Below are 13,566 nucleotides of genomic sequence, written 5' to 3'. Positions count from 1 at the left end.
ACTTATACATTTACATCCTACGAGAGGAGTTATGGAACACTGGACATTTAGATGTTTGACCCTAGCATGTTCTGAGTTATAAATCAAGCCTGTATCTTGCTTTCTTCTTACCCACTCTCAGGTTAAAAGCACAGCAAACCTATATTGTTTTTGGAACCAGAGAGTTAACTACTAACACTCTGCGAGCTGCATGGAACAGCTCTTCTTTAGCATGTACCTGCCCTGAGAGTTTCTGGAAGCAGCGAGAGAACTCTTCAGAAGGGTTTTTAGGAAGAGCAGCTGCCTACGAAGGAGTGACGTGTATCTACTAGAGCTTCCCTTTACTAAGATCAAGTAATTGTAGCTCATTAATGTTCTGCGTGGAGATGATTGAACTGAAAATGGAGCATTAATATTTTCTCCATAAATAGCAGAAAAGCCAACATTCTAACGTCAAACTCCACAGCAATCTTGGATTTTCTCCTTTGTTTGCTCATTTAGGAAGAAAATGGGATGTTCAGCCTTAGTGTATTTGGGTTTTAAAATCAGCTAGTTACTTATGGACATGTCTTTGAAAAACAACTCTTAGCCAAAACAGGAAGCAATCCTTAGCACCAAGACTGCAGCTGAAAAAAAACCCAGCTCAGCGGAAGAGCAACGCTGTCTACAAACCAAGGCGCGAGTCTGTGACACTGAAGGGTATGCGGGCGGCCAGTGTCCTCTCTATTTCCTCTGGTTTTATTACATTATACAGTGTCACTTTAATTAAGCCATCAAATCAAATTATCAGATCAAGTGGCTTCCATTCCACCGTGGGTTGAGCAGGTTTCGTTAAATTAATAAACCATATGTTTTGTGCTGTTGGAAGCGAAGTTATTTTCCTTCAATCGCCAACCCAGATTTCTTCACAATAGTGTGTTCCACACTTAATCACAGGGTGCCCTTCCATGGACCCGGGGGTGGGCTGAAGAGTAACTGAAATGACAGCCCATTAAGTCCTAAAGTCTGTCCAAGTTATTTACCGACAAAGGACAGACTAGCCAATTGGACGTCCCTCGAATAATTCATGGAGCCTAAATATTGTCTTCATTTTCTGGGATCGGGGCTTTGTATTTTTTCTGTATGGCATCAGTTATGTCTTGAACCACAGTGCAGGAAGGGGTTGACCAGTCCTCCCCTCTTCTTTGTTTCTTGGGCTGGGGGGTGGGGGTGGGTAACAGGATGCATTCTGTTGCCTCCCTGCTGGTGCGACCAATCATCCTGACAGAGGACTGACAGGAGAGATGGGGCGCCTTCCTTGGCACCCAACCAGCATTATCCTCATTAAAGATCACAGCTATGGAACCAGGGATAATGAGGGCTACATGAACTTAACTAAGGCTCTTGTTAGACCTCTGATGGGAAAGATGGCCAGTTGAAAGGTGAAATACTGTAAGAAGCTGATAGCCTGGTTCCTAAATCTCCAAATAGAATGTAAAAACCAAACGATTCATAGCTTTTACTACCTCGGGGTGGGGAGGAAACTGTGGGGATGGAATTCCTATGTCTTGGCCATTTTCTGCATGTGGTCTCCCACTTAGCTACATCCCTAGTCACATGGCAACGCTTAAGATATTCAACATTGGGGGCTGGAGAGATGGCTCAGCGGTTAAGAGCACTGGCTGCTCTTCCAAAGGTCATAAGTTCAATTCCCAGCAACCACATGGTGGCTCACAACCATCTGTGATTGGATCTGATGCCCTCTTCTGGTGCGTCAAGGACAGTGTGGTCATCAATGTAAGAAAATAAATATTTAAATAAAAAAAGATATTCAATATTTACCCTTAAAAAGCACATGCTTTCTCCGTCTTACTATGACATATTCCCTAGAGCAGGGACCAAAACTGAGCTCCCAGGACAAATCTGTTCTAGACTTAGAAGCATCACTGGGAGACATTTTCTATGCCTGCTCATTTGCATATTGACTTTGGCTCCTCTTATGGCTCCCTGGTGGACATGGAGAGTTGCAACAGGGATCTACGGCCTACGGAGCCAAGAGTGTTCATGATCAGACGCCCAGTCAAAGAAGCTTAATGGTGACTGCTGACTTGGATAACTAACTTACTCTCCTTTCTTCTGTGACAGTGATAAGACAGAAGCATAAAGCACTGACTCTTTCATCAGGACCCAGAGCTTCTGAGGCGAAGCTGCTAGAGTGCCAATCAGACAGGCTCTGTCCTTCGTGATCTGTCATCAGATCGTAGCACATTCCCCTACCCTGGTAGGGTCCAGACTGTGCAGATGGACGGGGAAGGGAGGTTACCTCTCCTTTGCATCACCTCTTTCCCAGTATCCCTAAGACCAACCATGGCAGCTCCTTGGGCTGCCTGCTGACTATGAGCATCGCCTGTGGCTTCTACGATGCTCTTGAATCTACCAGTCACCTCGGGGAGAAACAGAGAGGCGTTTTGCCACCTAGAAAGTCATGGCATGTATGTACATATAAAAATAAAAGAGAGGCTCCTTAATCATTAAGGAATGGAAAACAAAGTCCAAAGGGAAAGTACACTAGCTGGATTAGTGTGGCCAAAATACAAAAGATGCACAAAAACAAGTGTTGGCAAGGATGGGAAGACACTGTACCCACTCCGTACACTATTAATGGCCAGGCAAATGGGTGCTGCCAATGTAAGGAAAGCAGGGTTGGCCCTCTCAGCTACTCACCTAGAGGTCTGGTATGAACGGGCAGGTCTGTGTCTGAGACTTAGATCCTGATGAGAGAGCAGCAACATCCCTAACAACCCCACAACAGAAAGCACCAAATGTCCAGGAAGTAAGGGATGGATATACAAACTGTAGAGTCCCAACACGGGGCTAGGTGATTATTTGACCATATACCAGCTCTTATTTCTGATTCGTGCTCCCATACGTATTATGTAAAGTGAAAGAGGCCAGAGATGCCCTGTGATGTACTCATACAAAATGTCAAGAATAAGTCAATCCAGACAAACAGAAAGTAAATTTGTGGTTGCCAGGGGGAAAGAACGGACGGGTGGAGAAGTTACAGAAAGGGGACTAGTGAAAGGGGGTGCTACTTGTTTTCAGAACAATGGAAGTGCTCTAGAAGCAGACAGCAGAGATGGTTGTACAATATGCTGACCACACCAAAGCCACTTTTGTGGATACTTAGTGGTAATAAACTTTATGGTATGTTAATTAAATCTCAATAAAGCTCTTATTAAAAACAAAGAGAAGGGCTGGAGAGATGGTTTGGTGGTTAAGAGCACTGGCTGATCTCACAAGAGATCCAGGTTCAATTCCCAGCACTTACATGGTGGCTCATAACCACCTTAAACTCCAGTTCTAGGGCACCTGATGTCCTTCTCTGGGCTCTGTGGTCACCTGCATACACGTGGTACATGTAACATGTACAAGCAGGCACGAGCACAAACACAAGTATGAATGGGCACATGCTTGCACACACACATTAACAAGCAAAAAAAAAAAAGAGAGGGTCAACTCAAGAATAAAAAGGAATCAAGAGAAACTTATAAGAGCAGAGATAAATCCCCATCCTAACACCACAGGAGAGATGGAATCATTATGGTTGCCTAGGTTTCGGATGGGAAGAGAAGTGGGTATGAGTGGGAGTCCATGGCGAAGGAAATGTCCTAACCCTGGGCTTCAGTGATTGTCCTGCAACTATGAATCCTCTGAAGATAACCAAATGGTACATTTGCAGTGGTGGGGTTGACATGCAAACCAAGCCTAGATGGTTTTTAAATGGGGTGGGGGTGGGGATAGAGTGCTGGGGTGTGGCTCAGTATGGGTGAGAATTTAATCTCCAGCACCATAAATAATTCGTGGGTAATTAGAAGAGTAAGGAATGAATCTCGACTGTCACTCTAGGAAAGTGACAATGTCTAAGCAAAACTAAACATTTCTCCAGTAGACAGTGTCTACTCAATACAGTCATTAAGAAGCATGCCCAAGGATTTTTTTACTCTCATTGAAATTTAGAAACAGATCACGCAATCGTGTGTACAGTAAATATTTCCTGGAATAGTCATACGTGAAATGTAGTCCTAAGAAAGAACAAACCATTGCACGAAACACTCCCAGTATCAGTGTGGAGTAAAGACACTACAGAACGCTCGTCGGCTGACTTCACAAGCACACCAGGGCAAAGCCACTTCTGTGGCAGTGGTTACCATGGGAATGCAGATCTGAAAGGGGGTGGGGACCATCCTGGGATAGAAGGAATGTTAGCTCTTTGATCCAAACCCTTATAAGTCAGCCGTATTTAGTGTGTGGGGATGTATCAAGCTGGCTGTGTATTCATACGTACTTCTCCAGATGTGTATAAATGGTATTTACAGTGACTTCAGGGATGTTATGTCAAATATGCTGCTCTAGACGTCAAACCGAAGGTGTCTGGGAAATGCAAGTGTGGGGAGGGACTTTCCTCAGTGGTCACAAGGTCCTCCCAGAAACTCACTAATTAGGGATGAGACACTTGTGCCACCTGAGAGGAAGCTGTGTCTTCTCTCTTTTCTTCCTTATAAGGATGGTGTACAAGTGTGTAGATCTGGGATTTAAGTTCTCACTTCTTTTTTATGTGATGGCCTGTAGGGTACACATTCTTCATCTTTAGGCCCATCTGTATACAGTGAGAATGCAGCAGGAGGGAAGGGTAATGATACAAAGGGGGTCATGACAATGGGGAGCAGCACTTCTGGGTCTCAGTGCTGTCCCCTCTCTCTAGCTCACTTACATTTTCAGGAGTATGTTCCTTAGTAAGCAGTCTTTATATCCACCATTGTCCCTTCCCTGGTCCCCTGCTTTGATCTCAGATACAAGGACTTGTAAGTTTCAACAGATGTCCTATGGACTCAAACCCCTCCCTATGACAAGTGTTCTCTCAGGCTTGGTTTCCAAACACTCAGATGGGAAACAGAATGATTTCACTCTTCTGTAATGCTCAAAGTCCAGACAGGATTGCGGATCTCTATAGGTCCCTTCCCTCCCTCTCTCATTTCCTCTCTCACTGTTGCCACTCTAAAAGTCTCCGAGATCCTTTTACTATTTACAATTGTAAGAGTTAACAATGGACATGATATTTGCAGTAGGCTTTGGAGACTGTCCACATCCCACATTCAGTGGAGGACCTTGTCTACTTTGACACGTAAAGGGAGGAATACCGCCACACTCCCACTTTCTTCGATGACAGCTGCCACACATCCTGCACAGATCATTGGTCACTCACTTACACACTCAGCGCGGTCTCCAGGAAAGAGCTTTGTGACTGCCCTGCTCTCTGCATTTCGTGTTAGCAGACTGTGTGTTCCTCTAGATCCAGATTCCCCCTCCCTGACACGGACTTCTCCACAGGAGTGAGCCCTGGAGAGGTCTCCTTTCTCAAAGTTCTCTTGTGGAAAAGCCTTCAAGTTCAGTTATTTTTAGCTAAGTTTTAAAAGTTAGCCCAAGTGAGGATTTTTCAATGGCAATCCGGCCTGAGTCATCTCATAGGTTTGTGGCAATCTCAACTGTCCTGCCGCTGGCAGTAGCTGGAGACTTGACTCCCAAGCCTTTCAGTGTCCTGTACTAAACCGCAGACAGACAAGAGTCTCACCCTTCCCATTCCTGCTCCCACCCCCACACTGTGCTCTGCTCTTACAGCCGTCTTCCTTTTGGTTTAGGAACTTAGAAAACAGGCTTAGCAGTGTTAACTAAGTACAGGAGTTTGTGGACTATCATCTCATGCGTCTGGACCTACAAAGTTCACGTGCTGATGATAATGGTGTTGGGGACCTCGTAGAACAAACTCCCATGCCACTTACCACACCAGAGAGAGCACAGTCTGCTTTTCTTGCTGATGAAGCACATGGGCTCTTTCAAAGCCACACGAATACACAACTCCAAAGGAAGAGGACGCTCAGTTGGGAAACAGCCATGTCCTCGCACCAATGCAAATATTTTTGTTGTCCCCTCCGTCACCCCCAGGACTAGAGCTTTGACCAGACATATTTCTCCACGTGCTTCCTAAGAAGCACATCACAGTTACAAGGCTGAGAGAAGGAAGGTTCCTGGGAGAGGAACGCATGTGCATAAGAAGGCAGAGATGTAAGGAAGATGCCAGTCAGTGATGAACCCATTCTTCCCAGTTAATAGAACTAACTCTTCAATTGTTTAAGAAGCCAGTGGTTTCTGGGGCATTCAAAGCTAAGTTGCACCCTTTGCTTAGCATGCATGGGAGCCTGCAGGAAGGCTGCATGCTCCGAGGACTTCAAAGATCCTGGCGTTTCAGTTCAGAGAAACGCCTGACAGGTAGGACAGGCCTAGGATGTGGCTCAGCAGGGAGTGTGCTTCGACCCAATGGGCACAAATCCTTGAGCTCCATCGCCAGCACTGCATGAACTGAAAGGCACAGTGGCCTACGCTTATAATCTCAGCCCTTAGGAGGCAGAAACAGGAAGATCGGGAACTCAGGGTCATCTCTGCCTGCTTTGCAAACATGAGGCCAGTCTGGACTACATGAGACCCTGCTTCAAAAACAAACAACATAGAACACACAAGTAAGACAAGCACTTGACTTAGCAAGAGTTTCATTCAGACATTACTAGCTAGTTTGGAAGTATAGAGTAAAAATAGAGAATGACTGATCTGTTACTACCAGTCAAAGGGCAGTTTTAAACCAATCTAACCAAAGTCATTTGCACATCATTTCTACTGTCTGGACAAATTCGTTTTAGCAGAGAAACAAAGGCTCTTAACACCAAGTTCTAATTTCTGGCTGACTTGTTAACTATTCAAATGTGTGTGTGTGTGTGTGTGTGTGTGTGTCTGTCTGTCTGTCTGTCTGTCTGTCTGTGTATCTATGTGTGTCGATCTGTCTGTGTGTATGTCTGTGAATTGGTGTATGTGTCTGTCTATGTATCTGTGTGTGTCTATCTGTCTGTGGATCTATGTGTATGTCTGTGCATTGGTGTATGTGTCTGTCTGTGTATCAGTGTGTGTGTGTGTGTGTATCTGTCTGTTTGTCTGTGTATCTGTGTGTGTCGATCTGTCTGTGTGTATGTCTGTGAATTGGCGTATATGTCTGTCTGTGTATCTGTGTGTGTCTATCTGTCTGTGGATCTATGTGTATGTCTGTGCATTGGTGTATGTGTATGTCTATGTATCAGTGTGTGTGTGTGTGTGTGTGTGTGTGTGTGTGTGTGTCTGTGTGTGTGCGTGTGTATGTGTGTGTGTGTAGGGGTTGACAACAGGTGTCTCCTTCAATTTTTCTCTACCTTAGTTTTTGAGATAGGATCTCTCACTGAGCCTGAAGCTCACTGATTAGGAAATACTGGCTGCTGATGAGCCCTGGGCACTCTCTCTGTCTCTGTAGCCCAGATCTATTCCCAGGCCTAGCTTACTGGTGCATGCTACTAAGTCTGGATTTTATGCCGGTGCTAAGGACAAAACTCTTTATAATTTAAAATCATTTATGACGAGGAATGTCCCTTCTTCAGGCTGGAGCACTCAAGCAAAACTTACCTTTAGAGGCTTCTGTCCCTAGTGGGTTGTCCAAGAAGTCTGCCAGGTCGTGGTTCCAGGCATCCCGGACAGCAGACTTTGACACCACTCTGTCATTCAGAGCCTGCTGTGGTCGGAAGTTATTTCTCAGGTACTCCACTGACTTGACGTGGTCCTGCTGCTCCGTGGTGAAGATAGAATAAAAAGCCTCAAGCTGAACAAAGAACCAGAGGGAGAAGGAGGAAAACTCAATTAGTAAGGCTCTGTGATCCAAAGGATATGGGGTGGTCAGATCAGAGGTGGCCAGGCCAAAGCTGACCATCTACTGACTGGCAAGCACATGCATACTTATACAAACACACACACACACACAGACACACACACACACAGACACACACAGACACACACACAGACACACACACACACAGATACACACACATGCACACACACAGACACACACACACACACACACACACACACACACATGCACACACACAGACACAGGTACACACACATAGGCATATACACATGCACACACACATGCACACACACAGACACACACACACAGACACACAGACACATACATACAGACACAGACACATACACACACAGACACACACACACAGACACACACAGACACACACACAGACACACACACACACACACACACACACACACAGACACACACACAGACACACACACACACACACACACACACACACACACACACACACACACACACACACACACCAGCACCAGGGGCTGAACTCTGTCCTGGTTGCTAATGGACTGTTTTCATCTGAGTGTAGGCAGGACTCTCAGACCTGTGTGCTGTCTGCAGGTTTCTCCAGGAATACCTTTAGTACTGTGGGAAAGAGCACAGACGCACGGTGAGTCCTGGACGTAAGGCACCTAGGGATGAACCAGAGTCCTGTGCACACTGCCCCTGACCTCTCGCAAGTTGCCGCACTCTCTTGAGCCTCCACGCTCCTTATTAAGACAGTGGTAATGGTAACAGTACTCACCTGGTAAGGTTTTGAACAACAGGACTCATGACAGAGCACTTTATCCTTGTATAGCATTCAAAGTACACACTAACAAGAATAGTAGTAATTTAATTCTTATTCACAGCCTCTGTGGACATACTACTAATCAAACTCAGCCAAGTCATAACGATGCTCAATGCTAAATGCGTGGGTAGGTTCAATTGCCCAGTTCTAAATTCACCAGATGGCTAGTCACAGACAAATGACTCCAGCTCTCTAAAATCTCAGGCTTCCTTATCAGTGAGACGCCTATAAATATGAGCTCTATTTCCTAGGGTCCCTGAAGAGATAAAATCTATGTGGGTCACCCGGAACACAAGAGACGTTTAACAAAGATCAGCCATTGTCATGATCAGTATGAAAAAAAAAAAAAAAAAAAAAAAAAAAAAAAAACACCTTGCACAAAAACACCCGATGAAAAACTTCAGCTTCCCACATCCTTATCCTGGCCATCAAGAGGGCGTCTTTGTAGCCCTGAGTGCTGCATCATTAAGAAAGGTCATTGTTCCGTTCGCAAGGATAGAGCGCTGATGGGCTGTCACAATTGCTCTCATCAGACCACAAAGATAATCGTGTCACCAAAGAAATGGCGATAAGCAGCGGGCTAGAAGCTGCTGTATGTTTCGGGAAGCCAGGTGGCTGGCCATCAATCTGGAATGTAATTTCGTTTTTAACTATCATGGGCTGGAGAGATGCTCTGTCACTCAGAGCACTGGCTGCTCTTCCACAGGACCCTGGTTCAATTCCCAGCACTCACAGGTCAGATAACTGCCTAGAACTCCAGTTCCAGAGAATCTGTACTCTGCAGGCATTATGTGCACAGGGTACACTGACACATGGAGGCAAAGCATCCATATACTTTATATAAATAATAAGTACATACATAAATAAAATTACTTATGATCTCTGAATTTTAGTAGATTCGGAATAGGGGGTCACCTAGCCTGGACTGAACATTCTCAGCTCAGAGACCAACTCAGACAAAGACCAGATGCGGATAACCAGAAGCTTCCTTTCTTCACTGAGAAAGTGAGGCACTCCTAGAGAGACTGCAGCCAGCTAGTCACTCACTAGACTCTCTTCTGTGGAGGTATGAGTCCCTACAGTGAAAACAATTAAAGGGGCTGAAACGCCCCTGCCCCCAGCCCAATGATGCCACAGGTTTGACAGGATGACCAAAATCAGACATGCACACACACAGACACTCACACAGACAGACAGACAGACAGACAGACAGACACACACACACACACACACACAGAGGAGAGGGAGGAACACACAGGTTTCTGTTTTCCTCAGAGGAAATGACTTCCTAAATTTTATAAATGGAATCAGCAAAACCCCCTAGAAAGGGTCCAGATAAAAACTAATCATAACAACGAGAAGACTGGAGAATCAATCCTGTGGGGAAAGGCCACAAGAAGTAGAACTGTTCGGCCTGAAGAAAGGGCGGGTGCCTCACGATTTGTTTAAAGGCTAACCAGCTCTTCTCCATGTTTAGAGAAGGCCAAATAACAGGAATGTGGCTTAAATTAAATTCGTAGACATAGGAGTTGAATAAAAGGAGAGTCCCTTCGCATTCAGGGTGGTTTTGGATTGTTGATTTTTTCCTTGTAAACATGAGCTGGGCCCTCACACCAAGTCCGACAGGCAGTGTGGAAGTCTGTCCGGAAGAGCATTAAGCTTGGAGGGGCCTAAAGGAAAGAACCTAGGAGGCTTTCAGCCATGTACCACCACGCCTTGTTTATTCTCTAGAGTATGTATTTCCTTCTTGGCCAGCGCTTAGTTCTAAAAAGTTTACTTCTGAAGCTTCGGGAAAGAATTAGTCACACAACTGTAAAAAGAGGCAGGTTGTGAATTAAACACCAAAGTGGCTCCGTTTAAATTGCTCCTACAGCTTAATGACACGCTATGGCTTAAAAGCTCAAGATGCTTCTCTGTCATTAACTCAGCTCTCCTGGCAGACATTGAAGGAAGGCTGTGATGGCTTTGAGTGAACTGATGACCTGGGTGATATTATATTGTCAACTGGATCATAGCTTCGCTTGACAGCCACACAAAAGGGTTCACACAAGAGGACAGGCGTAGCAGGCTTATCAAATGCCTTCAGTGGGTTGGCAGCATTTGCTAAATGCTGTCTTTCCTCTGAAAGGAATGGAAATTGTTGGTGGCCCATCCTTTTGGTCATGGTCACAGTTGGTGACCGAGTAAAAACCTCCCTGATTTCCACTTTGCCAGGGGAGAAAGAAATCACCTGGGCTAGAACTCCACTGACCCATCCTTCACATGTTGTTTAGGCTGTCCAGGGAAAGCCAAAAGGCCAGAGGCTATGGAGCTGGAGAACATGACAGTCTCTAGTAGCACCAGAGCTGGAGGATGTGTTTCTCTCGGCCTTTGACCAGTGTACATGTTCGATGCTTGATTGGTTGGAACCTTCCAGGTCTGGTTAGAAGCTTTTAAAATGTATGCTGGGGCTCTGGAGAGGTGACTTAGGAGTCATGACACTGGCTACCCTTGCAGAAGACCCAGGTTCGGATCCCAGCACCCACATGCGAGCTCACGACCATCTGCAATCAAGTTTCATGGGACCCAACACCTCCTTCTGGCCTCCATGAGCACCGGGCATGCATGTGGTGCAAATACATACATGTGGACAATTCATAAATATAAACTAAAAATAAATCTTAGCTAAAACAGTTGTACACTTGATCATGCTACGCCTCATGCTCCCACTCTTGGCGGGGTGAGGGTGTGCCAGGGATCTGGCCTGGGCCCCACTTTCCACGTTTAAAGCTTCCACTCTTAATACTTGAGTCCAAAGTTCTGTTTTCAGAGCTTGTTCGACCAAGGTGTGGTCACGGACATCTTAAATACTCTTCCTTTGTGTATGTGTATCATGTCTAGGTATAAATGTTATGTGCACCTATGTCTGGGCACAAGTAAAGGTAGAGGCCGGTGGCTGACGTCAGGAGCCTTCTTTGACCACCTGGAGATCACCAATTCTGCTGGACTGGTTGGCAAATGACGCTTAGCTATCCTGTCTCTGCCTCCCCAGGGCTGGGATTACAAGCGTGTACTGCTGTATCTGGCTTCTTGAAAGGTTACTGGGAGGTCCAAATTCAGGTCTTCATGCTTTCAAGCATTTCACAGAATGACCTGTCTTTCCCTTTCCCCAAGCATTCTGTTCTTCTGAGTCCTTACAACAGAGATAACAATGCTACTCATACCATGTGGTTTTCCTCTTTAATGGGTTTCTTTATAGAAAGCGCTTGAAATAGCTTCTGACAAAAGAAAATATTCAATAAATATTGTTATCACTACAATTATTTGTATTTTCTAAGCACCGTGGCTAATGATGACTGTAGCCTGTGATTACAGCAATGGAACATGGCTTATCTATTCTTTATTTTATAGAGCTTAACTTTATACAAGGTACTTCATTAAATACCTAAAACGACTGATTTTAAACTCCATTTTAGCCTATAACAACAATATTAATAATTAACAATATTGTTATAATATTGTGGTGGTTTGAATAAGAATGGCCCTCGTAAGCTTGTATTTGAATGTTTGGTTCACCACCATGCCTGGCAACCTGCTGCCCTGCTCCCCCAACCCCGTGATGATCATGAATTAAGCCTCTAAAACTTCAGGCCCGCAGTTAAATGCTTTCTTTTTGTAAGTTGCCTTGGTCATGGTCTCTCCACTGCAATAGAACAGTAACTAAGACAAGCACTGACACCAGCAGCTAGGATGTTCTAAGCTCTTATGATCTACAAAGGACCACACAAAAAGGAGCACCTGTGTGGTTACTTGGTCATCAGAGAGGTCCTGTAAGGTTGGGAGTACTGCCATGGTTCCCAGTCTGTGTGTTACTGAAACCAGTAAGGAAACTGGTCCTTGAGACATTACAACTGACCCAAGGTCACAAAAGGTGAAGTAAGGATTAGAAAGCCATGACTGAGTGACTCAGCTTCTCTCAAGCATATCATGTCACAATCAACAGGCCCATAGCATGACTCAGCGAATGACAAGCCAATGGTGGAGGAACATGTAAGTTCCCAGCAATTCTTGTTTATTAAATCCAGGACCAATTTAGGCGGGAACCCAATGTCATTTATCTGTCTGCTTTTGTGTTCTGAAAGGAAACCACGTAGGGCCAACTGGGTGGCACGATCAAGATGGCAGCCAAGAGAGAAAATACTCTCCGTATCCCCAAGCCCTCACTTCTATTCACCTGAGCCATTTCCAGGAGGAGGTAATGAACACATTTGGATTTATCTTAACTTTAATGTAACTAATGAAGTCTTTATCATTTAGTAAAAATAAATGAAAGTTTTTATTTCTATAATATCAAATTGACTTTTTAACTTTTGAGGTGAGTGTGTAAAATACTTCTCTCTTTTATCCCTGCTTGGGGAGCTGTAATTGCATTTTAACTGGTACTGTTACAAGAACAATTTTAACCTTGAATCGCAAATGTGTTGGCTGGAAGTGTGTATAAATCATTTCAGCTTGCTTTTTTTATTATAAAAGTATTTCAGAGAATAATTAGTTTTTAATCTGTCAGTTCGAATCAAAGGAGAGTTGAAATCTATTCATTCCGTGTGTGTGTGTGTGTGTGTGTGTGTGTGTGTGTGTGCAGCCCGGGGCTCTCTCGGTCCACAAGCTGTGGGGAGGGGAGCACTGCGGCTGAAGAGGAGAGATTAGCGAAAATAGGAAGCAATAGAAATCAGAGCCATGAGACACTGGTCTGAGCAGTATTAGAAAGGGTGGGTATACAGCAGAAATTCAAAACAGCCACAGTCCACGGTTAATACACCTAAAACCCAGAGAACGGGGTGGGCCCCGTTTTGTTGCCTCATTACTGAGCAGACAGTGGCAATGGGATCTTAAATGCCCGATAGCCCTGAGCAGCTCAGGTTTTACTTTTGAGCCACAGCTGCAAAAAATGAAACTGAGACACAGAGGCTGAATGCAAGGCCACGTCCTTCCTGTGGTTCAGATTCTTCTACAGCAAGGCAATTACAGAAAGGCCTTCCAC

At 44.9% G+C, this 13,566-nt stretch overlaps 1 protein-coding gene across 2 annotated transcripts in view; it reads right to left on the bottom strand.

Moving 5' to 3' along the window:
* Ptprg (protein tyrosine phosphatase receptor type G) overlaps positions 1–13,566 on the bottom strand; it is a 671,028-nt gene that overhangs the window by 108,244 nt on the left and 549,218 nt on the right. For both annotated transcript variants that reach the window (XM_032918016.1, XM_032918017.1), the window contains exon 8: positions 7,498–7,690. In XM_032918016.1, the coding sequence (XP_032773907.1) occupies positions 7,498–7,690 (193 nt within the window). The remainder of the gene's footprint in view (positions 1–7,497; positions 7,691–13,566) is intronic.

Source organism: Rattus rattus, chromosome 12, assembly GCF_011064425.1.
Source record: "Rattus rattus isolate New Zealand chromosome 12, Rrattus_CSIRO_v1, whole genome shotgun sequence".
In the NCBI taxonomy this organism is placed as follows: domain Eukaryota; kingdom Metazoa; phylum Chordata; class Mammalia; order Rodentia; family Muridae; genus Rattus; species Rattus rattus.
This window is presented reverse-complemented; position numbering and strand designations above follow the sequence as displayed.